General features: G+C 38.3%; 2 protein-coding genes across 4 annotated transcripts in view; one reads left to right on the forward strand and one right to left on the reverse strand.

Moving 5' to 3' along the window:
* Positions 1-15064, forward strand: part of PPFIBP2 (PPFIA binding protein 2) — an 82188-nt gene extending 67124 nt beyond the window's left edge. Inside the window, exons 13-30 of the mRNA XM_030450977.1 lie at positions 144-238; positions 444-508; positions 752-820; positions 1264-1324; positions 2921-2962; positions 4517-4661; positions 6116-6148; positions 6731-6869; positions 7504-7632; positions 8194-8344; positions 8524-8635; positions 9113-9201; positions 10077-10199; positions 10836-10961; positions 11786-11974; positions 12392-12562; positions 14166-14231; positions 14928-15064. Of these exons, the coding sequence (XP_030306837.1) occupies positions 144-238; positions 444-508; positions 752-820; positions 1264-1324; positions 2921-2962; positions 4517-4661; positions 6116-6148; positions 6731-6869; positions 7504-7632; positions 8194-8344; positions 8524-8635; positions 9113-9201; positions 10077-10199; positions 10836-10961; positions 11786-11974; positions 12392-12562; positions 14166-14231; positions 14928-14999 (1877 nt within the window). The 3' untranslated portion in view covers positions 15000-15064. The remainder of the gene's footprint in view (positions 1-143; positions 239-443; positions 509-751; positions 821-1263; positions 1325-2920; positions 2963-4516; positions 4662-6115; positions 6149-6730; positions 6870-7503; positions 7633-8193; positions 8345-8523; positions 8636-9112; positions 9202-10076; positions 10200-10835; positions 10962-11785; positions 11975-12391; positions 12563-14165; positions 14232-14927) is intronic.
* On the reverse strand, positions 6441-26317 carry LOC103538469 (NADH-cytochrome b5 reductase 2). 3 transcript variants are annotated; one of them, XM_030450975.1, is made up of 10 exons: positions 26206-26316; positions 25959-26105; positions 25150-25222; positions 23015-23121; positions 21907-22036; positions 21486-21569; positions 20868-20953; positions 19947-20046; positions 18275-18471; positions 6441-6823 (listed from the first exon to the last, which is right to left on the reverse strand). In XM_030450975.1, exons 1-9 carry the CDS (start codon positions 26248-26250, stop codon positions 18299-18301), a joined length of 945 nt encoding a protein of 314 aa, XP_030306835.1. In that variant the 5' UTR covers positions 26251-26316; the 3' UTR covers positions 6441-6823; positions 18275-18298. The 3 variants fall into 3 exon arrangements, with proteins under 3 accessions (XP_030306835.1, XP_030306834.1, XP_030306836.1); XM_030450974.1 differs by having other exon boundaries at positions 18271-18471; XM_030450976.1 differs by lacking the exon at positions 6441-6823 and adding an exon at positions 15046-15068 and having other exon boundaries at positions 26206-26317.
* Positions 26318-26769: the final 452 nt, after the last annotated feature.

Consider the following 26769-nt stretch of genomic DNA (forward strand, 5'->3'; position numbering starts at 1 on the left):
AAATGAAAGAGGTGGGGAGCAGAGAGGCCAGGTATAAATCACATGAAAACCGAAATATTAGACTTTCTGATACAATCCTAAATGTTTTGGAGTTTTTTGGCATGTTTCTGTCCCTTTCTACTTAAAATCTTTAATGCTCGCAGGCTCTTCCATCTCTGGCAGTGAAGATGAACTTGAAACAACTTTAAGGAAGTGGAATCTTTTGACTAATCCTCAAGGAGAATTATTTAAAACAGAGGTACTTAGTAAAGATGTTTTAGAAGCAAGTTCTGTTTTATATGTGATTTGTTTGTATTGGTATCTCTGTAGTGGCTATGGCAATGTAGATGAGGGCTTGGCCTCATCTTGGCTTGGCTGGCTGAGTTTTTGTGCCTCTTGGTATGGTCACTACAGACTTAGGAGCAGACACTACAGCTACAGTCTTAAAATTCAATTTTCCTTAGGCCTCTTCAGGAGAATTGTCACCAGCAATGCTCTCTCCAGTGCCACACAAAGCTATGGAAATCAGGCAAGCCCTTTGTCTCGTTTTTCATGTGGATTGTCCTACATCTGTTTAAGTCTTGGCATCCTGTCTTGTCTGTTCTTGGCTTTGCAAGGACTTCTGGGTTGTTGTGAAAGCAGTATTTTCTATGGTAGTTTGCAATATGTAGTTAAATAAGGTCTGAATCACAGGAATGGATTAGTAGTTTTATGTATCATACAATAAATGTATTGTAGTACATAAACCAATATATTTTATTCTGACTTAAAGTGGAAGCATTCCAGTATCTTCAACTAATTTAACCTCTTCACAAGAAGAATCTTTGGAAAGCATAAACAGGTAAGAATTAATAACTAACTGAAATATAAAACGTATAGCCAGATTTTTTTATACATAATTCTGCCTTTTTCTATTTAAAAAATATTTTTCAAAGCCCTTAATGGTGCATGTTGTTACAGAGAGTTATTACTGCCTACTTCGGCTTGTTAAGAACTTCTAAAAAGTCATCTATAGATGCAAGTTTTAAAACTGCACAGTGCTACTTTTTGCCTTTCACTGTTACTCAAAGGATGACTAATTGCTGTTTCTGATTTCATCTATTGCAGTTCCAAATACTATGGGTTTTAGGCTAGTAATATAACAAAGGAAATTCATCTCCTCATTCTGAATTATCTGCTGTATGCTGCAGAAATTATGTGATGCATACAGCTGTCTTATGATGCAGTTGGGGCATATACAATCATACTGTGTTAACTGTTGCTTTTGCCTGTCATTATTTTAAGGGTTCCACAGAAAAAAAAGTCAAGTAGTTTAGAAGACTTACAGAGTGAATCCCTGGAAAAGGTTTGTTTATTTGTAATCCCAATTTCTGGTGTTTAATATCACTCTGAAAAATGCAAAGCATAAGTATTCTTTTGTTTTACAAAGACTTCTGATATAAATGGGACTAATGAAGATGGCAGTGATGCTGCTTTAGTTAAAACAGCAGGAGCACTGCTATTAATTCACAGGCTTAATTCCTTTCCAAAATTTACTTTCCAGTTTACAAGAAAATTTTCCAGTTTACATGGTCTCATTATATTATTGTCCAGAGGCTTATTTTGTCATTATGTACACTGAAATTGTTCTGCATGTGTAATTATGTTCTGGGAGACTGTTACTGACACCTTCTGTGCTTAAAGTAGTCTTTAATACTAGATTATCCACAGCCAGAAATGCCACTTAAAACAGATACTAGTAATGTGATTGCTTCAGTGCTTCAGATTTTCTTAATTTTTTCTTACATCTCTGAGGATGACAGTGACCAAATAGAATGTTTGAAATTTGTGCTGCACTCATTTGATTATGGTCATACATGTGACCAACCAGTTCAGAACTAACATTTCATTTCATGTAGAATTTATGAAGGTCTGTTTCCTTTTCCTAAGTTTTAAATTTTTCCCATCTTAAATTAAAAAACTTAATTTTTCTCCGTGATACAATACAATAAGACTGTAGCTGCAGATATAGGCTGTAAATCTGCACTAGCTGCTAAATCACAGTTCACAGAAAACAAGAAACTATCAAGGATATGAGAGAACTGTAGCAAGTCATCCCCGTGTTCGTTAAAGCATTTAAACTGTGTGGCCTAATTTAAGCAGGAGACTTCTTAGTAAAATTACTAAGACCTCCCTATGCATATGGAGTGGTTAAATATAAATTAGTTGCGACAACAGCTGAAGTTCTGGGGGAGGGAGGTGGTGTGGGGTTTTGGGTTTTGTTTGTTTGTTTGTTTTTTGGTTTGTTTTTTTGTGTGTGTGTTTTGGGTTTTTTATTTGTTTGTTTGGGGGCTTTGTTTTTGTTTTTGTTCTTATTCAGTACCATAAGATTTTGCTTCTCCATTAAGTTCAAGAGAACCTGCAGTAGAACTGTTTACTGGAACTGTTCTACTTTGCACCAAATGCAAATTCCAGTTACATCCAGCAATAATACAATATATTGGTGTTTCTGGCCTAGCCATGACCTACCCTATTTTTCTCACTTCATTTCTATCACAGCTCTGTCTGGCTGTAGCTGTATACATATACTATTGTGTATGTTCTCTTTTTATGTCAGCATTTGCATTTTGTATTAAGTGCTAAAGAACTATTATTTACTCTCCTTAAAGTAAATCTACAGAGACCACTCAGAAGCTTAGAAATAGAAAAATTCCCTTGGTAACAACAGAACTTATATAGGGCCTGTGTTTTATGCAGTGCTTTGAACAAACACATTTAGCATTAAATATTTCATTGAAAGGAAATGAATTGGTAACAGACCTTGCTATATACTGTCAATGCATTAAATAGTATCACTATAGTAAGAATACAATTGATGTTCTGTGTATCTGTGTTAATACTAACATTTGTCTGTTGCTTTTTTCCATAAAACTTTGAAATTTCCCTCCCTGCAACTCCGTAGTATGTAGACGGAAAACCAGTACAGCCTGTTGTAGAACAAGAGGTATATTAACTGTAAACTCCCTTTAACATTTATCTGTTGTGATGTGCTGTAACTGTATGGCTGTGTTTTCATTTTATGTTCATTTTCTTTTTAAAATGTTTGCATAATTCAAGTACTGACAAACTTTGAAAAGAGGGGCGAGGTTCTGAGAGGGAACTTTTTTTATCTAAAAGCTTTTATGTGAGGTTAGAAGCTGAAGTCAGTTAATTTCAGAAAACATAGTGATAACATAATTTCTCTGCTCAACATTTTTGGTACAAGTCAGGATATATTCCTGCAGTTTCCAAACAAAAGCATGGGTTGAGGAATTACAGAATCAGGACTTCAATTACAGTATCACAGATCCCCTTAGGGCTAAAAATAGAAGAGATAAACCAGTGGTTATCTCATTCATTGTATCATGTATCATCTTGTCACAGGCAATGTTTAAACTATTTTTAAAATGTAGCTACTAAATAGGAGCATACTGTATGTTTCTGTATGCTTAATATGTATTTTCAGTACACAGTTTTCCTCGATAAGCTCCTTTCTGATACTGAAACACAGGCCAGTATGAGTTTATTCAGAAACACACAGTGCATGTAAAGTGTTCCCACTAATGCGGAGTTGCAGGTTCATTGCTTCTCTGGAGAAGCCCATGACACAGATGCTGGTGCCACTGTGTATGTGAACTGCAGCTGCAAGCAAGCATGCATTAGACTCTGTTTCATTAGACTCTATTTCTATTTTGTCCTCTGATGTGGACAAAAATTGTAGAGTCAGCAGCTGTTCTGAGTAGCCCTAAAATACAGTTCAGTCTATTTTCCTGAGCATACAGTCACATACCTTGAGCTCAGGTTTCATTATAGAATTGGCAATTATATTATTTAATTACTTTTTTAAACCTCGCATTTGCAATGTTAACTATACAAAGAAGGGTAATTCTTTAAAGAAGTGAAATTTCTGTACCCAAATTTTATTGTTGATTTTTTTACTGTTACTAATGGTGGTGGGCAACCATGATTTATCTAATTTGACTACCTAATAGTTCTAACTCCCGCAAGATACAGTTGTGAGGGAGAAAAAAAGTCTGAAATATAGGAGGAAAAAATGACAGAGCAAAGAATGTGTTGAGAAGTAACTAAATGTGTTTCTGGCACTACCAAAAATGACCCAGGCAGGACCACATTATTAAATAGTGCCAGGGTCCAGGAGGAAAAGGAGACAGCTAGAAAAATTCTAAAACAAAAAACAGATTAAGTTCAACATGTATTATATTTGAATGTAACATGTAGTCTGGCTGAAGTGAAAGGGGCATAAGAGGGAAGAGAAAGCTGTCATAGAAAACTGTTAGCTTACTATTGGATTTAAATTTAATTATCTGTAAGAAGGAACATGGAATAGGTGTTGTAATTTTGAAACATGAATTTCAAATACTCTTTCTGAACTTTTAAAATATTGCATATTAAATCGCAAATCCTCTGAGTTCTTTAATTTTTAAAATGTATTTTATTTTTTCCCTCTTCAAAAAAAAAAACAAAACAACCAAAATCAACAAACAAAAATAAACCACAGTGTAAGCCTCTTGTGAAAGGCAGCAAGTACCAAACCTTGCCAGGAAAGCTGCCCCGACCCATACAGAATGGAGAGCAGGGAATGTATAATTCTCCAAATGGATGTGACACGAACGACAATGAGGACAACGGCATCCTTGGCCTAAGTACGTATCCACACCTCCCTCAGAGGGGGATGTGTAAGGGAAAAAACATAAATTCTCTGAGGGATTGAGAAGTATCATGGTTTATAATCTGCTGTGTTAGAACAATGGACTGTGATGTTCACATCGTTCAGCTGGGGAAAGTTCTCTTTTTTAACAATGTACCAGAAATATTCCACATTAGCTCCCTGAAGAGTAAAGGATGATTTTAAGTTAGAGCATTTTTTCCTGTTGTAAATTTGTTCCTGTATCAAATTTGCTGACATTATTGACAACAGTAAGAAATGAAGAGAGACTTTTGAAGATTGTGAGGAAAGCATTCTGGAAGTCAACAAATCTGTAACTGAAAATTGGGACTTGTAGATAGACTGACATTACAACTAGGCAATGTTTTTTCAGACATGCTTCACTGAGCTTTCTCATCCATTTCCTCAAAAAACAAGCAAGCAAACAAAAATGCACAGCCAAGTACACCATGAGTACTTTTTTAAAATGTACACTAGATGGTGTATAAAGAACAAACCTGATCCTTGCCATCCCACTGCATTTAGTGTGTGAAACTTTAAATAGCACTAATATGCACATCTCAGGCAAAAATCCTAACGTCAGCACTGTTGGTAGCTGTAGCTTGTGGGGACCACAGATGAAAAATTAACTTGCTAGGTGCAGAAAAATATCAGGACCAGTTGTTTGCCAAGGGCTGAAGACTCTGGGAGCTAAGGCAGAAAAGCATCCCATGTAATTTCGAAGTATTCCTACACTTTATAAGTTGTGGTGCTTTTTGTTCTGTTTTGTTGGATTTATTTTTATTCCTTGAGGGTTTTTCTTGGTCCCCAAAGCTGGCAGGGTACTGCAGTTTCAAGACTACAATAGATTCTGGGTTGTAAAAGTGTTGTTAAAGAGTTTTTATGTGACTGGAACATTACAGGCAATGTGTAAGCCATGCCAGTATGTCTTTAACTGCAGGATTATCCAAGGATGGGTGATCTTGTAAAGGAAAATGTTCTTTTTCTAGAAACAAGCAATGACTCCTTAATACAGTGAATTAACAGAATTTTTTATGCAGGTTGGTTTGTCTCTTGCATGTGCAGTAAACTCTTACACCTCCAAATCTGTAAGTCAGAGGAATTTGATGTAATCTTAAATATTGCTTCATTTCAGATGTTTTGCAGACTTTATGGAGTTCTGTAGTATATGCTTAATGGGATAAAATTGCCTAAGAATAGTTTTAAAAAAATAGATAAATTATCATTCCTAAAATAAGCTGTACAAAGTTCTTGGGGTTTGTGCACACCAAAGCATATTCACTTTCATGTCGAGCATAACTGCTTCTTTTCTTTTTGTTTCTGCTTTTAATGCTTAGCTTACTACTTTGCTCTTCTGTAACTTTATTTTGCTGGTGTTTTATATCTTCTTTGCTTCTTCATCTGGCTTTCTGCTTCTTGGGATGATTGAAGATCGCATCAGGAGTGTCAGTGCACCAGTGCTAGGTATTGTATCCAAATGATGTGCAACTTTAACATGATTTTTTGCTTTTTTCTTTTCCTTTTTTCTTCCCTTCCTCCATTTCTCAATGAAATACTAATACCAAGCAGGCCATCCAGATTGATTTCCTTAAGTGCAGTACTGAAATGAAGTAACAGTGTTTGCTGTGGCATTCAGATGTGTTGTATTTTTTAGGATACTTATTCCTGGTTTCATTCTGTTTTCAATGAAGTCAGAAGAAAAATTCCCACTGATTTTGGAGGAAATCTGATATTAAGAATAGGCAAGGCAAGAGTCTTAGGAGTCTGCCTCAGTCTGAAGACCTTTAATTAAGTAAAATAATGTATTTAAATACAAAAGGTTGAAATAACAGAACTATTTTACCCAATGTTTTATTATTTTTCTTTTTGTACCAATTGTACAGATACTGTGTTTTTTACCTCCTATGCATGGCTTTTTATGTAAGAACAATTTTATAGCTATCTGCATTCTTTTATTATGTTCAGCATTTAAACATTAGTCTTCTAGGTAACAACTTTTGTTAGTAATTACTACAAAATGTGATTGTATTACTGTTCCTAACCCAGGAGAAACAGAGAATGTGGATGGTTCAGTAACCTCGGATGAGCTTTCACCTCTTTCCTCGGGAACAGATTCAGGTCCACAGTCTCCGTTGTCTCCTGAAAACAGAAAGAGTCCGAAAGGGATCAAGAAAATCTGGGGAAAGTAAGATCATTTTTTTTTAGTTCTCTGTCATAGCATTTTGGCTAAGAATTAATCTAGTTCTCAGAAAAAAATACAGAATCTGCAGCAAGACAAAAGTAAAGGAAAGGAGGGAAAGCAGGTCTGGTCTGTGACTGCACAGGTGTGTCTCCATGGTACACATGGGGGTAGAAAAATGAATGTAGAGTTCACAGCATCATGCTGTTGGAAGAACTAATGCACTGCTGTCAGAATGCAGTTTCATTATCTGTGAAAAAGATCAAATAATAGTTAGTTGATAACAGAAGCCATCAGAGAAAAAAAGATGGAGAAAGAGAAAAACCAAAAAGCAGGGGGACTGAGTTTTACTGGGTTCCCTTTATCTGCTTCAGGACAGCAGACATGAGTTTTCTCCAGTGTGGATAATTAATTGGATTGAAGAGTTAAGGCTGCTCTGAAGAGGTTTTTTCTTTTCTCAGGGTTAGGTCTAAATAATGTTTGCCTGGAACTCGGCAAACTCTTCGGCTACCACATGAATTAGATGTTTCTGCTTTACAGGAAGATTAATACAGCTTCTAGTTGTCGGTAATAGTTTCCATATAAAATAAATGATCTGTTGCAAGCTAATAGGACTATCTTTGCACTCTTGTCTTGAAAGAATAAGAAGAACTCAGTCAGGTAACTTCCCTGCAGACGATTTGGGTTTGGCAGAGTTTCGAAGAGGGGGTCTCCGTGCAACAGCTGGACCTCGGTTATCCAGATCAAAGGAAACCAAAGGCCAGAAAAGGTAATGGTTCTTCCTTCACCTTCCACAGTATATTATATGGCACTGTTAAATGTGCTGGACAAGCAAACCTGTCTCCTGTGAAATGCAGTTTTTGCAACATATTTCATTACACATGGAATTCCACAATAACTGGAAAGAATTGTTCTGATAGAAAACATATCCTGAGGAGCTTCCCTTGTCTGCATTGCTTCAAGTGGAGGTTGCAGCAATTGTTGGCCAACTTCATTGAAGTAACAACTATTTCACCTTCTTAAAAAAAATCATGAGAACTTTATCTCCTGTGAGAGTACCTACACAGTCATGGGGTTTCGGCAATTCCCTTTTCCCTCTTTTCAAATAGAAAATGCTAAATTCTTATTCACCCACACCCCATTCACAGGCTGAGGCTGAGCAGTCAGATGAACAGGACAGGAACACCACAGCATGTACAGCTGTAATGGCTGCTGGCTTTTACACCCTAGTACATACAGTGTAGTACTGCCTCTCGCACACGATAACCTTTCTGATAATAACCATAATTCTTTCCTTTAAGGTTTTTCAAACATTTCTTCTACTTTTCAGTGACTACAATGCTCCATTTACTCAGTGGAGCACTGAAAGAGTTTGTAACTGGCTTGAGGACTTTGGTCTTGGTCAGTATGTCATTTTTGCACGGCAGTGGGTGACTTCAGGACATACACTGTTAACTGCAACACCTCAGGACATGGAAAAGGTAATACAGTCTGTAGCTGTTTCTCTCAAGCAATCATCCATGTTGACTTGGTACAACCAGGCTCCTTGAAACTATTGGCACTTCTAACTTTCTGAAATATGTAGCATCCATTTTTGTATATACTTAATGAGATGAAAAGAGACAGAGGCAAGGCAATTGCTAACTGTTAATTGTTGCAGGAAATGGGAATAAAGCATCCACTGCACAGGAAGAAATTAGTGTTGGCCATCAAATCAATAAATGCAAAACAAGATGAGAAGTCTGCACAACTCGATCACATCTGGGTGACACGTAAGTGTTTGAACTGTCCTGGAGTTATTTGGAAAGGAATTTCCCCCACCCCTATGGATGGGCTCCCTCATGTATGATTAAGCAGTTTCCAAACTTTTTAAGAACGCTGAATTTCAACACAGTAAAATTTCCCATGGACATCCAAATATAAAGCACAGCCTTCCAGGAAGAACTCTTATTTAGATTGCAGGGAAATTAATGGGGCAGGAGAGCTGGTGTCAATCTAGCAAGAACTACATTATGCTGTAGCAGGTATGTGCTCAGTCACACACTGTAAGTAAAATATAACAGGACAAAGCTCTCCAGTGGGAAGTTTTCTGGTCAGGTTTCTGGAAGGGGGGTGGCTTTTGGACAGTGAATAGGTAGAACCATCTCCCTGGGTGTCTCAGAAGCAGCCAGCCCAGACAAGAAGGGGAGAAGGACTTCATGGCTTCATTATGACTAATCTGGATTTTGGTACACCACTCTGATCTGCAGGATGGCTTGATGATATTGGTTTACCTCAGTACAAAGACCAGTTTCATGAATCCAGAGTTGATGGAAGAATGTTGCAGTATTTAACTGTGGTAAGCTAAAATACTTTTTCTTCTGCTTAACCAAATCTGCTTTACAATAAGCAAAGACTTAGAATTTTCTTTTGAATGTGAGTAGCTTTGAGAATTTTTTGCAAGACAGAAATAGTGTCAGTAGCAACTGATTTGTTTTCTAGTGCACAATTACTATTTCTAACATGTATAAAATAAGTTACAGGATATATTATAACTTACTTTGACAAAGTCTTCCTTTCAATATCACAGAGCACACCACAACTAATGGTAAAATGACCTAATTCTCATTCAGCTTCTGGAGTGTGTTTATCTCCACACCAAGTTAACAATATTTGGTAAACTAAAGATAAGCAGCAAATCCAGTATTTTGTACAGCTCCAACCACTTTAGCAGGAAACCACATACTAGACATAGCCACTCCGGTGGTTTTTTTTACAAAAATATTTGGATAATTACGTATTTATGTTTGTAAAAAGTGCAATGAAAAAATGCCTAATTTAGCAGTTATCAAAAGTACAGCTTTGTCTATGGTGCTTAAGGAGCTCTTGTTAAAGGAGTATGGTCCCTCCTGTTCCATGGTTAGGTGTCTATTGCTAGCTGCAGTGATCCTACCCACAACAGTCTTAGCCAGGTGTGAAACAGTCCAAGTATTTGAAAACCATCTATGAGCCAGGATTTTACCTACTAGGCTATAAGCTCTCCTTCTTTTTTAGCCTTGTCTTGCTATGGGGTGCAATGTTAAAACCCACCACCCAGACACTCTAAAATATAAATGTTCATTTTACCTTAGCAAGTTACTGTGGTTTATATAAACTACATAATAAGCTTAAAATATTTCTTCTTGGGAAAAGTAAACTTAACTTGGGAACTTAAAAAGTTTCTCTCCTTTACAGAATGACCTTCTCTTTCTGAAAGTCACCAGTCAGCTGCACCATCTGAGTATTAAATGTGCCATTCATGTGCTGCATGTCAACAATTTTAATCCCCACTGTCTACGCAGGAGACCAGTTGAGGAGGTAAAAAATAACGTTTAAGGAAATTAATTTAATCAAAAGGGACAAAGTCAGCAGTGTACAGTGATACAATAGAATCACTGCTAGTAGGAAACTGCACCTAAAACAACAGTTATGCTGTTTTCCAGCTCTGGAATGTAACGGGTACTCACTGGTAACAAAAATCTACTTCTTAACTGCTTTAACCACTTAGTAGTTGAATTGTGTACTTCTCTTTAGAAATTATATGCTTAAAGAAGTTATTTTATTTATTTCAACTTCTGAGAAGTTGAATATTTGGAATATTTTTCTCTGCCTGTCCCAATTTTTAACTCTCAAAAGGTTTAAGCTTATTGCTTTATTTGGTCAGCATAGCTTGATTCTTTTGGTTTCGTAACCTGACGATAATGCTTTCTTTTTAACACCCAGTATTTGAAATCTCTATACTACTCAATGCAATATATGGGGTGTTGTCTGTGCTAAACTATACCTGCAATCTCATCAGAGGATGTTTGAAAGAGGCTTTGAACACTTAACAGTATCTCAGAGTCAGAGAAAAAACTACCTCTTTCTGAGGAAGAATGGTATTTGTATCTGAACTGAGATCACATATTGTGACCATGCAGGGTACACTGTCATCTTTTCTGGTTGCTTTTACAGAATAATGTTTCACCCTCTGAAGTGATTCAGTGGTCAAATCATAGAGTGATGGAATGGCTCAGATCAGTAGATCTGGCAGAATATGCACCAAACCTTCGAGGAAGTGGAGTACATGGTGGCCTGATTGTAAGAATTCTTTGTAACATTTTAATATGTATTGACTTAAAACTGAAAGACAGTAACATAAAACATTTTTTATTTGGTGTTTGTCAAGCGGGAGAAAAAAAATACATTTGCGGTATGACAGCATCATCAAGCCCTCTAAAAATCCTCTTTTTCTGAACTATGCATCTTAATTTTACAAAGGAAAACTAAAATAGGAGCCATAAAAGTATTTTTTTTATTCAAAGCTGAGCTGTGCATGACTGTTTTAACAGCAATACATTAAAAAAAAAAAAAAAAAAATTGTACCATGACAGAGTCGCTTACTGATAAGGCATCATCTGGGTGTCTTTCAGTCATTTGAACAGAATTCTGAGCCACAGTAAATAAGAGTCCTGAGATTGCAGCAGTCTTGCCAGCAATCAGGAATGACACTTTTTAAAAATCAGAACATTCAGAACTATCTACAACTTAATAAAGTTAAGAGTCTCAAATCCTGTGCTTCTAGAGCTGCAGAATTTTTGCAGAAAGGGAAAAGAAAAAAATGTGGGAAGATTAAGTTTATACTCTGTTACAGCAGTAGAGCAGAAAATTGTGAGAACAGATTTGTTCAATCCAGACAAATGTAAGGTTTGATTAATATATTTGCTTGATTATGCTCAGCATTTCATAGTGCCTGGTTTCATGTATTACCATTCAAGCCCTAGTGAGTGTCACACTGCAAGCTGTAAAATGTCTGAGGTAGATGCCTCCGTAAGAATGAGAAATCCCTCTGGGTAAGCACTCTAATAGTTTACTATTGCAAATGTTTAGCTGTATAAAAAGAAATATCCTGCCATTTTTAATAGATTCTCGAACCTCGCTTCAATGGTGATACACTGGCAATGCTGCTGAATATTCCACCTCAAAAGACCTTGCTGAGACGCCACCTAACAACGAACTTTAATGTGTTAATTGGACCAGGGGCACAACAAGAAAAAAGAGAAATAACGGAGTCAACAGCATACACACCTCTGACCACCACTGCCAAAGTTCGAGTATGTGCTGCTTTCAAAAGCATTTGAATATATTTGAAAATATTTCTGAATTTCAGACTTCCTCTCCCCTGCCTTATAAAGAAACTAAGGGAAAAGCATGGGCAGGGAGAGGTCAGCTCTAAAAGGAACATTACATTTTCCTTAGTTCTAGATACCAAAGCATTTAATGTGTATCTAATCAAATCAGCTTCTGAAATACGCATGCAATTCCTTATGTCTAGTCTTAGAAGGGACACTATCTAAATGTATTTAAAATCAGCTGTAACTCCCAGTTTAAACAATTAAATTTAATTTAGTTCAGGATCTACAGAATTTAAGGGTTAGAGTATAGCAGTAAATCAAAAAGGAGAGGGTTTTTTAATGTTTAAAGGACAATCTTACTTTTGTTATTTAAAACTTGCTGTCTTCTTATTTTAGCCAAAGAAACTTGGATTTTCACATTTTGGAAATTTAAGGAAAAAGAAATTTGATGAATCAACAGACTACATTTGTCCTATGGATGTAAGCCCAGCTGCTACAAACGGTACTCAGAAAAATTATGGTGGATGCAAAGGACTTAGTCCATTCACTGATAAGGAACTGGACCAGGTGGGACAGACAGACTGATGCCATTCTCATCTCATCCTCTCCATGCATTCCAAAGCTCACAAATAACTGAATGTTTGCATATAACAAAGTATTTGCTACATCTGCATGAACTTGTTGAGAAAGCATTGGCTATGGACACTGGAAAATGTTCTATACTAAGAATGTCAGTTAATTTTTTATGTCAACATTGTAATAAACTCATCCATCTTCAAGCCCTTTTTCAGGACTTTTAACACCTTTACACTATGAAGATTGATGTATTCTGACAATTTTAAGGTGGAGGTTACAGGAAACGTAAGACTTTTGTACTTCTAGCTATCATGTATGGCACACTAATTTTTTCACTATCTTTATGGGTGGTTTTTAATGTAATACATTTATTTGGACTAATTTGTACAAAGCTATCAAGTTATATATTAAAGTACCACTGGATTGTATATTTTTAGCAGATATTAATCAAAGAATCCAACTGAATTTTTCTTCCATTATGTACAGCAGGGAGTAGGTATGCTTAGTATATGTGAAAACAATTCATCAGTAATGAACAAGATTACCAATAAACCAATGCTTAAATAATTGGCTCTTGTTATGTAGTAGTGAACTTGTGAATGAAACTGTCTAGATGTCATAGAGACAAATGATGACGACTAAAAACCATCATGTTTTATTCAACTTTGCTGTTGTGTAAAGGGATACAAAACCTGAAAAATGGAGCTCCTGGATGCTTGTGCGAACTTTGGCAACACACAAGGGCCAGAGAGAGGCAAATGGGGTAATTTATCTTGTCTCCAGGGACCTTAAGTGAGTTAAAACATTTTAAGCTTAGTAAGAGAATAGTCGTAAAATTGTGAAGACTAACTGTGAAAGTAACTTTTTCATTTGCATGGTTTACTGCATGTAACATCTCATTTGTGTTCACTATCTTTGCATTGTCTTTTTCATCGTACACCTTATCAAAAAAAAGTACTGCTCCTAAGCAGGGGCAATACCAACTCCTGACTGTAATTTCATATAAATGTCTACTTGCACAATTAAGAGTTGCAAGTGAATGCATTAACTTTAGGCCAACAGCTTCCACTATGCAGTTATTCAAGCATTACAGAAATACTGGATTCTTTCCCTAGGAGTATTGTCTTTCAGTTAAGCATGACTTCTGAGCATGCAGTAAAATCTCAGTGCCCTAGAACTGACACCTTTTTACACAAAAGTGGGTAGGACTGAATTACAAAAGACTCTTCCCACCTGCCTGTGGAAGATGACTACCAGAAGTATAATAAATGTTACGCCATCAGCAAAATACCACTCCTCACTGATAATACCAGTTAAGCTTTTTCTTTCCCTGTGGGAATTTCAAAAAAATGTCTTAATTTTGCTCCAGTTTGATGGAATCAATCTTTTCTAATCAAGATTCACTCTTCCTATTGCTAAATCTGTTTTCACACAGCTTATAGCACATAAGCATTATTGTTAATGTGTAGAAATTGGGAGCTTTTAAAACATACCACAACTTCATTTGTCTAGGCACAGATACTTCCCAAAGATGCATGTGTATTGAATAAAATTGCACATACTGTCTGATTTAAGTCCTGAAATACTTTTACAGATGGAACATTCAGAAGGAACAGTAATGCAAATAGGGGCTCTTTCCCAAGGTATAAGCCATCTTACGGTATGTACTAATTTCACTCTTGTTTTAAAGTCACAAACATGTTCAGCTAGAAGTTAGTGTAAGTTGGTTATTGCTGGTGGTAGTTAGGAGTAAATAGGTCACTAGTCTTCTAAATATCTATTGTAGCCTGGTTGCACATTCATAAACAAAACCACTCCTTCTTATAAATTGCACTAAAAAATAAGTTTCATTTAGGTCTATTTTAAGTATACATTAACTCTCTATCTCTTTGACCCAATGACAGATGCTTGGCCCCTTAAACAAAAGCAATTCCTGAAAGACTTTGCAAGTAATCACCATTGCATGCCTCAGACACAGAAAACTTTAGCCAAGAGGCACAGACTTGAAAATTTACGAGCTAAACCACAGAAAACAAACCAAAAAATCACCTCACTGTCTTGATTCTGAAATCCATAGAAGCTAATTTTTTAAAAATCAGTATGTTGACTGAAAGGTATGAGGAATTATGTGACATAGTCGAGGCACATGCCAGACAAAAATTTGTGATAATCTTCTCAAGCAAATAATAGTTTATTTAAAGCTGCATTTGAGAAAATGCCTTTAATTCTATGTGGCTCTAACCCCCTCTGTTGTGATTCTGATCTCATTACACTTTTTAAACTATAGGCCTCTAACTGACTCTACAACTCATGTTCTCTGACTCTAACTACTCATTCCCCCCTTGTTTTTTTTCAGACGATGTTAAGCCAGGATGAAATGTTGAATGACAGCAGATTTTTAACACCTACCTTTGAAGACTGGAGATGATGTTTCAACATGAGCAAGAACATTAATACATTATGCCTGTCCAGAGGGGTGGCCAGGAGAAGCTTGATGCTGTGAAGCAGAAAAGCTTTACCTATTTCTGCTAATGAGACTTGCCACATAGCATTTAATAGTGTCTCTGTAGCAACACATTACAGGTAACTCCTTCAAGCCACTTTCTGTATTTTGTGCAAATGAGGTGTTAAGAGAGAAGTGGAACTCATATGTGGAGTCTGGAAAGCCAAGACTGGCAACATCTTTTATCCCTCAGTTAAGTCATCTTATACTTCTGTTACATGAAAGATCTTCTGTCATTTTTTATTTTTATAATTAAACTGTAATGCAGGAATCTGTAGTACCATGTGGACTAATCAGAGCCACCAGATGGATGCTGTTGAGTGCAGTGGTAATGACACGAGCTACTAACTGCAGTCTTGCCAGAGACTGTTTCCCATAGAAGAACTAATGTCTCATCCCTTTCATTAGCACACCTCCTCTCTTTCTCTAAGTGCACTGTATTATGTGAGGAAAGGAATATAATATGATCCCATTAAACCCTTGCTTTTGTCAGGAGGATGACAATCAACATTCCACATTCACAGATCAGCCTCAGTCAAAAAGATGCTAAACTACACCAGCAAGCAATGTAACAGATAACCGAAAAAACTGATGGACTCAAAAGCTGATGCTTAATCTAAAGTCTTTTTTTTATATCATGTGATTTTTACCTGTGCATTATGATGTTCATAATCAAGAAGCAATAACAAAACTAATTCACACATAACTTTAAGAATGATGTTTGCTGGGCTCTGTAGGGTAACTGCAGCAACATTTCCAGCATGACCCATTCTTTAGTTTTCAATGGCAGTTCTTTAACTACAACTATGAAGTGGGTGCTTTTTGTACATTAACATTTGGGCTAAAATGGGTTGTACTGACACATGTGCAAGCAGCAGGATGCTCATAAGCCTTCTGAACAGTCAAAATGGTTCAAAGTTTTTGGAGCCCTGTACCTGGTTGGTGTGAAACACAGTGCAGTTCCTCAGGAAGACAGCAAAAGTAGTAAGCCTATATTTTTTTCCATAGTTACACCTACTTAAACATATGACAAACAGCACAGAGGACTCGAGTATGCAGCAGACATACTTCAGTTAACTTTTGTATGAGAACTGCTGACAATGCAAACACTATTGCTCTTTACTTTCGGTTCTCTTTTCATTCCAGCTGCACACAAATTTTCATAGAATATATATTTATCAATAGCAGACAAACATTACTGCTCTGTCATATGTAAAATAAGATTAAGGAGCACCAGGCAAATACCATAAAAAAGCAACTTTTTGTTCTAAAGAAACATCTGACAAAATGTATCTGTTTCCATTCTACTGAGCTAGGCAATACTGTAACAGAAGGAAAGATGGCCTCTCACTACTTACCTTGAGGGTCAAAGTGTCCCCTTTATAGCAGCCATTACCTGTGGCATCTATTCACATGCCTCTCATGTTTTTATAAGGTATTAACAGGATTATCTCAGTAAATAGGGAAACGTCAGAAAAGAAATCTGTTCTGTTGTTAAAAAAGAAAGACTTACTAAGTGTATAGATGCTTTGCATTACTCTCTCCTTGCTGGCTGCATGGTGTTGGTTTACCTATTAATATAGCTTGAGGGTAGGTCACTCTTAGCCACCACCCTCCCAGCTAAAGGGGAAAGCTCAGGTATTGTCCAGAGTATGCAGCAACGGCTCTTCAAGAGCTGTCTGTGGCACTTTTTTAAGGTAACCTACCCAAGTCCTCACTCCATGACAGACTGTGTGCTGTGTGGTCAGATATTCAAAGATAAACACAGGATTTTGTTGTCCAAAATGGTAAAAATAAGGCAAATTTTTTTTCAGTCACTGAACAATGAAATGATAATGGAAAATCCAAAGGAATGAGAAGTCTGACTACACAACAGCAAACTAAAAATGCGTAATAAAAAGCATTAAATGTATCAGTTAAGTACATTTCTAATATGGCAACACTCGTGACCAGATCACATACTATGGGCATTTGAAATAGTTTGTCGGGTTACTTAGCCAGCAGATTTATTACAACACTACAAATAGGATAACTTGCTCCAATAGAAGCAGCCTTAGTATTACTCGGATATTCCAAGCAGATTTTCAGATTTCTTTTTATGAAAAGAAACTAACTTGATGAGTGGAATGATTCTAACACAAACATGCATGATTGATTTCCTTTCATCAGGAACATAATCAGTCTGAATCCCTGTGGTTTTCACTGCATTATTGCTACAAATGTAACTGAATTACAAAACCTCCATGTCTGTTTTTAAATAGTGAAGTCCTCTGGTTTTGTTTTAGGTGAATAAAAATAGTAAACATTCATTAGCATTTTAAGAAACAAGTCCTGTGACTCAGGGATTTGTCAGACTCTAGAACAAATGTAGTATAAACTAATTCCTAGAAATCAACGTGCAGTACTTCAGGCACTTAAGACTAAGAATTAAATGCTATGTGGTAAAACATTGAGATGAGGCAATAACTGAGTTTGATCAACTCAGCATAGCTTACAATAGGAATTAAGAAGCCATGTTTTCTCTTAAGCAAAGGAAATTCCTGAGACTGCCAAAAGAGCAAGCACTATGAGAATGACACGCAGATGATGTAACATCACTGGATAGTTATGTCTGGGTATGCAGCCCAGAGCTTCCATGTGCAGTTGGCGGTGATTGTTTAAGCTGTTAGATAACAGCATGGAGTTCTGTAAGCCTTCTGAATAAATATCTCACTACTAAGAATTTCTGTACAGTAATAGGCAATTTGCACCTATAGGTGTTCGAGCACTTCTCAACAGCATATTGTGGATTTTTGCTTAGTCTCTGGTAAAGAGCTGTGTAACAGCATTAAAAAAAAAAATTTAAAATCTACTATTCTTTGTATTCTCCTTCCGTGGGATGCACTAAATTAATTACCTTAAGAGCACAGTTAAATAATCCTATCCAGTTTTACCACCCTGTCTGAAATTCCATTCCCATGTTAATAAACAAGGTTTTATCTCTGTCCTATCTTTCAAATTACACTTAATTATTGGTTGTTTCTTTTTTGTAATTAATATTTCATACTAACTTAATAGGTTAGACTAAGTTACTTCCTATAAAGCTATGAACCACGGAAATTACATTAAGCTGTTGAAAAAACACACACTAAAAGAAACAAAAAGCACTGCACAGTTACATACTAGCTGTTTCTGTAGGAAAATATGCAACACTTACCTACCAAAAGGTATCAGATGGCATCGTGTTAATAAGAAAACGTACTGCTCTTGGGATAGCCAAGTTTGTCCAGGTTGGGCTGACATGCAAACTGGATCATAGGTGGTGGCCCACACATGAGAATAAGAGTCTCACTGCTGGGGGAAGGGAGGTGGGTTTTTATCATGTCTGCAGTGATGAAGCCAGAACTGTACTTCCAATCTGAAACAAATAAATTAAATTGTTAATTTGAATCTTTGTAGAGTCTGAAGCCTTTTTGAACTGCATATGCTGTACTCAGAAAGTAGCTGAAGAATCAGCAAAGATATATCACCACCACTGTAAGCCACCAGAGGGTTAAATCACCGAGCTCAAACTTAATGGTCTCCTTCCATAGGGACAACAAGCATGGGGATAACAAGGATCTGGTTGATAAGACATGAAAGTCTGTGACTAAATTATAGATCCAAAAGAAATTAATACAGCAGGTAGAAGTAAACAGGAAGGATAAATCAACTTTTCCAGTGAAGAGGTCCCCCACAGCCAGTTGTGCAGGAAGAGGTACTGAAACCTTGTGACATCCAACACACTGGAAAAAAACAACTGAAAAAGAGATTGAGTGGTGAGATGACAAAGTCTGATAATCACAAAAGTTCTGCCATGTAGTTAACTGATGAGAGAAAACAAACAAAAAAATAAAAATAGGAAAAAACTACTAAATTATTCCAAGCAGTAATATTACTGAATGTATCTGCCATTTAAAGTGAGCCAAGGAGGAAGAACAGTCCTGCCTTCACATACAAAATTAATGCTTTAAGCTCATTTATCCACAGCAGGATACTGGGGTTATGCAAACAACAGAAGTCAAAAAGCATTTGAACTACTAGGAAAGGACAAGGGAACACCACGTCAAATTAAAAACACTAAGTTTGCTGCACCTTGACAACTGCTGTTAATTTCCCATCTGCTTAGCTCCAAAAGAACACAGCAGATCTGGAAAAGGTTGAGCAAACGAGGATGAACAAAGGCAATCACTGCTAAAGACTGGAAGAGCATCAAGGCCAGCTGATGACTCTTCTCTGGCCCATCTACTTATGGCTATTTCTGACAACAGGTACAGAACTTTGATCAGACTCAGCTTGGCTCTTATGTCTGTTAACTAAAAGCTCAGACCACTTACAACATCAGCAAACATGACTATCCGAGTTTCAAAGGAGATTCAGTGGAGTTCAACCTCTCCCTCCATTCCTAATGCAGCACTCCACCAGCCTACAGTTATTGCCTCAATCTATACACATGGCAGCTCTGTTTTACCAGAATCTAATCTAGAGCTGCTGCAAAACAAAGATGTGCATGTACTGTTTACAAGTATCAAGCAATTTACTGCCAACAAAATGCTAACATAACCTATTTGGGACATAACCCAAACAAGAGCTGCACCCTTTGCTGTAAAGTCCCCAAAACTGGCACATAAAAAGTAACATGTCAGATCCAACAGGAGCTAATTATTAGTTCACACGTCCTAAAACCCACCTGTGTTAGATCACTCTTCAAAACCGCAGGAGGGTTGGGGGATGTCTCTGTTGTTTAAAAGTTTAACACGGGAAGAGCTTATATTACAGTAACAGCCCCTTGAAGAAGTGTGAAACTTGTACAGTGACAGGCAGAGCCATTTCCAGTGTGCACCAGCAGCCTACCTTGTGGAGGTCTGTCCAGTGTATACCAAAGCTTGAACTGATCCGGATGCCTCTTAGCAATGTCTTCTAGCTCAGCTCTTAGTAATATATCTTTTTCTGTCTGCAAAATGAGACTGTTGTTTAGCTCCAAACCATCTCAAGATGGTCTCTTATGTGAGCCCATCTGGCATTCAAGAAGACAAAGGCAATGATTTGTCTTGATTCAAACCAAGACAGCAATTATTTTTCCACACCCTTACATAAAAGCCCATTATCATCTCTGGCTTCTGTTGATTCAGATTGACAACAAACTATGAGGCTTAATAGCCACCGAAACTCTGTCTTTAAGATGACAACTTGAGCAACTTTTTTAATCCAGGCTAAAATCCCAATTAGATGGACTTGTCTATGACCTTGGCAAATACAGCCCTGTACTAGCATGGTAAAGGTTAACTGTAGAACCAGATAAACAGAACAAAATCCTGCTCCTTGTAATTAGTTTAGATGTAAAATGAGTAGATGGGTAGGGATCTGTTCACACAATTTATTTCCTAATACTGGAACTAAGGAGTTTAACTATGAGAAGTCATCTTCAAAACAAATAAAGATTATTGGAACTGTGACAGCATCATGCAATATGGCCTTCATGATTGTTGTATTCAGTTTCTCCTTCCTAACTAATTTCAAACCAAGACAGTGGATTGAGTTTACGTAATAATTATTGCCTGCTCCTCCACAGACTGGTCATATTAAAATATGCTAGCTCAGTATTTTCTCATAAATGGTTGGGTGGAAATACAAATCCAAAGACACTGGCAGAGTATGAACCATGCAGAGCAGGGTTTTCTCCAAGGGTGAATGTCCCACAAGTTTAAAAAGCTCAGAGGCCAGCCAGAAAAGTAGGCTATTAAAGAAGGAAAATAGATCAGCCAGTGTACTCACCTGGTTAGCAAAAAGGAGGTAACATTTTGTGGAGTCCTTAGGATCATTTGTGATTCTACGAATCAGCTGCAACATAGGAGTTATTCCTGATAAAAATACGAAGCAATTTAGAAACATTTCTTTCAACCCACATGATTGCCACAGTTTCAGTATTAATGCTGCCTTCCTTTAGTCTTCAGAGGCAGCTTAGTTTGCACAGGACTACATAACTCCAAATTTCAAGTCCATGTCAAATCCAGAGGAGGTGGTTTGTATTATTACAAAGTCTTTCAACACAAAACCAAACCCACAACACTTTTATCAAGTGACTTCCTCTTCAGCATTCTCTATCACATGCAGTAATTTTACCCTCAAGATTTTGAGTTAAATATTTTTGTCATTGCTGAGATTAAATGACTGCTCTTGGGTCACACTGTAAATCACTATTAAAACTCTGGAACTGCTAGCTCCCAGGACTGAGCTCAAGCCACTGGAAAGCCTCAGTGACACCAAACACTCATGAAAAGAAATAGAGGTGGCAGTGCTCTGCTGCTGAAATACACTGTTTGATATACCTCACGTGAATCCATAAAGATTGCTTCATTCTCTAGACATCCCATATGATAGTAGTAGTTTTACCTGTTCCTCCAGCTATCATCCCAAGATATTTTGCAGGCTTTTTCTCTGCTTCAGACTTCTTATCAGGCTTGATAAGAAAGGTACCTAGAAGACATATTAAAAACCTATAGGTACATTCAATCCTAAACAAAAATGGACTCAACTTTCATGAGAATAAATTACTACAGCCTACCAATTAATTGGGACAGCTCTTCTGGAAATGCTAACTACACTCAACTATTCCTCAAACTGAACATAAAGTTATCATCCCCATCATATCAACCCTGATGGGCTCTTGGTCAAGACCAGGAAAGGTGGTCTCTTTTCCACTTTAAAAAAAAAAAAAAGATTCTCCCCAAAGTTATCAAGTTTTATAAAACACCTCTGAAAATAGCCAATACAAGTTTCTCCCTTTTGGTCTCCCACCTTCATGTCACAGTACCTTCCCCCTTATAGACAAGGAGTCCATTTGGCCCTCTAAAGTCAATAGTATCTCCAATCTTCATGTTGTCTAGGTACTGGGACATCTTCCCACCTTCTGGAAACTTGGGATGCACATTTTTGTGGTAAACCTGTACAAACAATAATTTCTATGTTATCAACCACTAGTCTTCCTGAAGAAAATATTACAAAGTGTAGAACACAATATTGCAGGTCTGAAATAGAGCATCTGAGAAAGAAACTGAGACAATTCTTTGCTTTGAGTCCTGTTGTGCCTTGCAACAGGAAGCAGTCAAAATAAGTAAAAGTCTCTCATGCACATGTTCCTCTCTGCAAACAGCCAGGCTATAGGAATAGGTGGCAGGCAGATTACGAACCAGTGACCTCAGATCACTATCACTCCTGCAAGAACCTTACATTACCCCATTTCTGTAATTCTTCCTTCTGAAAATAGTACTGCTGCACCTTTTCTTTTGAATACTTTCCCAGAGACTTCAGCCGTGACAGCTTTTTCATCTTTCAAAGCATGTAAGTACTGAGCAGTTAGTAACAATTCACCACTCATAACATGAACAGAGCACAGAAAAAAGCCCAGATTTTTACCAAGAACAAACTCTATCATAGAAAAGGATTAGAAAATCCTGAAGTTTTAGGATTAAATAATCCTGCATCCTGTCTTAATGATTTCCCTTGTTTCCATATCCCATCTTCTAATAAATAAACACATCAGCACAACTTTTGATGCTTACAGACTTGTTTCTCTGTAGCAACACCAAAGGCAGCAGTTACAGCTATTTAACAGAGGGTACTAGTAGCAGCTGAAGCATCTTAATGGAGAGTGATTGCTGTTTGTGCATTGCCAAATAAAAGATACCAGGGAAGTTCCTGTAGAAGTCATTCCCTTCTCTACTTTCCCTACCTCTGCTATCTCTCAGTGACACACAACATATATACAGGATACAAGTTACTGTTCAAAGATAATGGGAGTTGTTTGCCATGCAGTCATAATATTTAAAAGATCAATCAAAACAAACTCTATTTCACCAAAATTAAGTACTTGCCTTCCTTAAAGTTAGTAACTTAACTATATTAAAGGAAACCAAATTTACCTTTATAATTAAATCAACATAACCTTTTGTGTCATCACTGGAAACTGGGGTATAGGCTCGAATCACCAGGTTACCATTGATTTTTGCAGAAAGGTAAACATGTTGGCCTAGGGAGAAAAAATTACAATCCAGTTATTTTTTCATTCCTGGTTTGAAACTTTTTTTGGCCTGGAGGACAAGAGAGAAAGAGCAGGTATTGTGACGCACTGAACACAAGCAATTATGGAGAAAATCTTTTCTATATAAATGCTCTATAAAACATGCAGTCTCTTCTCTTTTTCAGCAGCAGTTTCTGGAGCACAGGGTAGCTGAGGAAAACTAGAACATAAAGAACATAAAGATAACATACTATGAAAATAAGAAATTTATAGTAATAGACGATGAATTTTGTTCCTCATTCTCAAGTGCTCTATATGTTTCGGGTTCTATTGTTCTCATATTCTTCAGTGAAGTGGAAATTAGGATACACCAGTTCACACAGGCAAGGAAAGAAATACGCATTACAATTTAATAGCAACAATCTCTCAGAGAAAAAATTCCCAGAGATTCTGCACCAGGACATGAAAAACAAAGCCCCAGGCCATATTCTTTTTCCATAACTCAAAGAATCAGAGAATGATTTGGGTTGGAAGGGACCTTAAAGATCATCTAGTTCCAACCCATGTTCATGGGCAGAGACACGACCAAAGCTCAAAGACCCATCCAACCTGGCCTTGAACACTTACAGAAAGAGGGCAGCCACAACTTCCTTGGGCAACCTGTTCCAGTGTCTCTCTACCCTGACAGGAAAGAACTTCTTCCTAAAGTCTAACCTAAATAACCCCTCTTCTTTTAAACCATTTCCCCTTGTCCTCTCACTACACATCCATGCAAAAAGCCCTAGCCCAGCTTCCTTGTAGGGCCCCTTTGGCCCTCCTAACGCCTCCCTAACACCATGGCTTCCACAGCATCAGATGCTGCTGCCCACAGAGAGCTCTCTGTCCAACTGATGTTCTGAGAGGCAGACTCAGAAAGGCACATTTCTCTCTGCTGATTAAATAAACTGAAACTCCTCAGCCAGAGAGCACTAATCTGGAGTCGTATGGCTAAAAAAAAAAAAAAAAATTAACAAGAATAGTACTCTCAGAAAACACGTTTATTTTTAGAAAAATGATCCTGGTAATAAGCAGAAGGTAGGAATCTCCCAGAAAATAGTCTGGCATGTGCAGTTTCAGGATCTTATTCCTTTATTCTCAAAAATAACATTATACAAGCACTGCAGGGCACATCTCAATTTACTATTTGCCCAGTTAATGTGGGCAGTTCAATTACACTTTCCCATAGAAGCCAGAAGAGAATTTAGAGAGGCTGCTGCTCTTGACAAGATGCATGCAAGAAGGACATGCTTACTGTGTGGAATGGCAAAGGCCCTGATACTTGCCATAAAGCAAGGGAAACTGCAAAACAGTACAGTACAAACAGGGCTCCATCTGCCACACCTGCTGTCAGATCAGGAAACTCTCCTATGCATAGATTACCATTAGGTCCAAGGTTCAATTCCACCAGTTTTGCAGGGTACAGGAAAGAAGACTGCCAAACCTAGTCTGAACTGAAGTTCATGCTACAGAAAGCAAGAAAAAGTTGTATACATATGCATGTAAATTAAAGATATGGGCATGCACAGAAAATGCTCTGAATATTGCAGCACCTTCTTTATAGAGTAGTTGTATTTTCCCCTTTGTTCTGCACATAATAACTACAAGCTTCCTAGGTAGAAGAGTTGTCTTTTTCATCTACAAGAGTGACTGTATTCAACAAAAGCATGAGGTAAGTAGACAATAAACTGAAGGCATCAGAAAGAAGTAGAATGCAAGTAAGTATGAAAAAGCTTTGAAAGATCCCATCCTTGCTTATACGCTGATTGATGGGGAATTTCAGTTCAGTTTCACTGTTTAGTGTTCTAATCTACAGCACACAGTTTAATGCAAGTAGAACAAAGCACACGGAAGACACAGAAATCAGATTTGGAAATCTGACACTTTGACATTCAGATGCACATTTTAAATCCTTTCTTTGCTGGGCACAGTCAGAAGTGTGAGTACAGCTATAAATCCTAAAACCAGAAACACATTCAGTATAGTGCTTTTCATACTTACCTACAGGTAATCCCAATATATGATCTGATGAAGGCAGCCCAAAACGGAATTTTTTGGTATCATGACTGATTTCCTAACAAACCAAACAAGCAAAATCAGAATGAGGTCAACATGCCTATTGCTTTGAATTTCAACCTCTAGTTAACATGATGTGCTTTGGTGAACCCTGTTCTTTGTTAGCATGCAAGCCAAATGCTAGGATGGGAAGCAGAAATGGCTTTGAAAAGCAAAGTTTAAACAATCCTGAAATTTTACAACCAAAGCCTTTCCCTATTTAATTCCATGAAGAGTGGCTTTCGCCTGTCTGTGCAATCTCTGCAGCACCTTTACACAGAGATTTTGGAAACCTTTATTGCCCAAGGCCAGAGAGCACATTTCATAATTTGTGGCCAAAGATCACGCAAGACACAACATGCAGAAGCACAGGCTGTTGGGGCTACTTCTTACTTATGCACATTGTACAGATATCAAGGGAGAAACTCATCTCTGAATGAGGATTTAAGCACACAGAGTGCGCCCTCCTCTTCAAACAACCGTAAAACCACAGTATAAGTAAAAATACTTTGAGGAAACTTTCTCTGCCCTAGAGAAACATTGCAGCCCGGCCGCGGCGGTCACAGTCGCCCCTTGAGCGCTCTGCACACTTCTCTGGCCTCGAAGCCTGGCACAGCCCACCAACAACCGCCCCGTACGCCCCCCCCACCTCCTCCCGCCCCGGTCCGACGGGCAGCATAGAGGCAGGCGCAGCCTCCCCGCAGAGCCGGGAAATGGTTCAGACGAGCGAGAGACCGTCCCGGTCGCTCGGTCACCTCTTTGTCCACCAGCCGCAGCGCGTATTTAGCGAGCGGATCCTGCAAGGTGACGAGACCGCTCGCCCTCCGCCCTGTCCCTCTGAGCAGCAGCAGCAGGAACGCAGACACAGCCACCACGGCCACGGCGATCGCCACAGGAGCATCCTGTGAGGAGAAGGGCAGGCGGTCAGGGTACCAGCCCGCCACCGGAGCACCCAGCCGCATGCCGGGGCTCCCCCGGGCCGCCTCCCTCCCGGCTCCTCACCGCAAGCGCCTCCATGGCTGTCGCCCGCAGTTCCCCAACAAGCATCCACCGCTACCCCTCTGCCCGCACGACTCAGCCCGCCCCCCAGACACGGCTCGGCCCGGCCCCCCAGAACTCCCGCTGGGTTCCGCCCCCTGGTGCTGCACCGCCTGGCCAGCGAAGGGCAAGGCGGGGCTGGGTCCGGGCATCTCTGCACAAGGCGTGTAGCACCTGCCTGGAACCTCGATCCACTCACAGTTCTGTCTGAAACAGGTGACCCTAGGAGGCCAATTCGCGGCTGAAGTGCCTATTTGGTAAAGGCTAAGGCGTATTTAGGAATACTTGGAAGCTTTATCAGCACTTCACGTGCTCCTGGCGCAGATCTCGCTGGCAGAGAAGACCGTGGGACCGTTTTGGACAGCAGGTCCTGCTCCCCAGGATGGAGAGCCCACCACTTACATTGCAAACCTCTGCAAGCAGCCAGACCCTCTTTGCACAAAACAATGGGACAAAACCAGCCACACAATCCAGTTACCCAGCACAGACACTCACTGGCTATAGTCCTTTTTTCCTCCCCTGCATTTT

This window comes from Calypte anna, chromosome 5, assembly GCF_003957555.1.
Source record: "Calypte anna isolate BGI_N300 chromosome 5, bCalAnn1_v1.p, whole genome shotgun sequence".
NCBI lineage: Eukaryota > Metazoa > Chordata > Aves > Apodiformes > Trochilidae > Calypte > Calypte anna.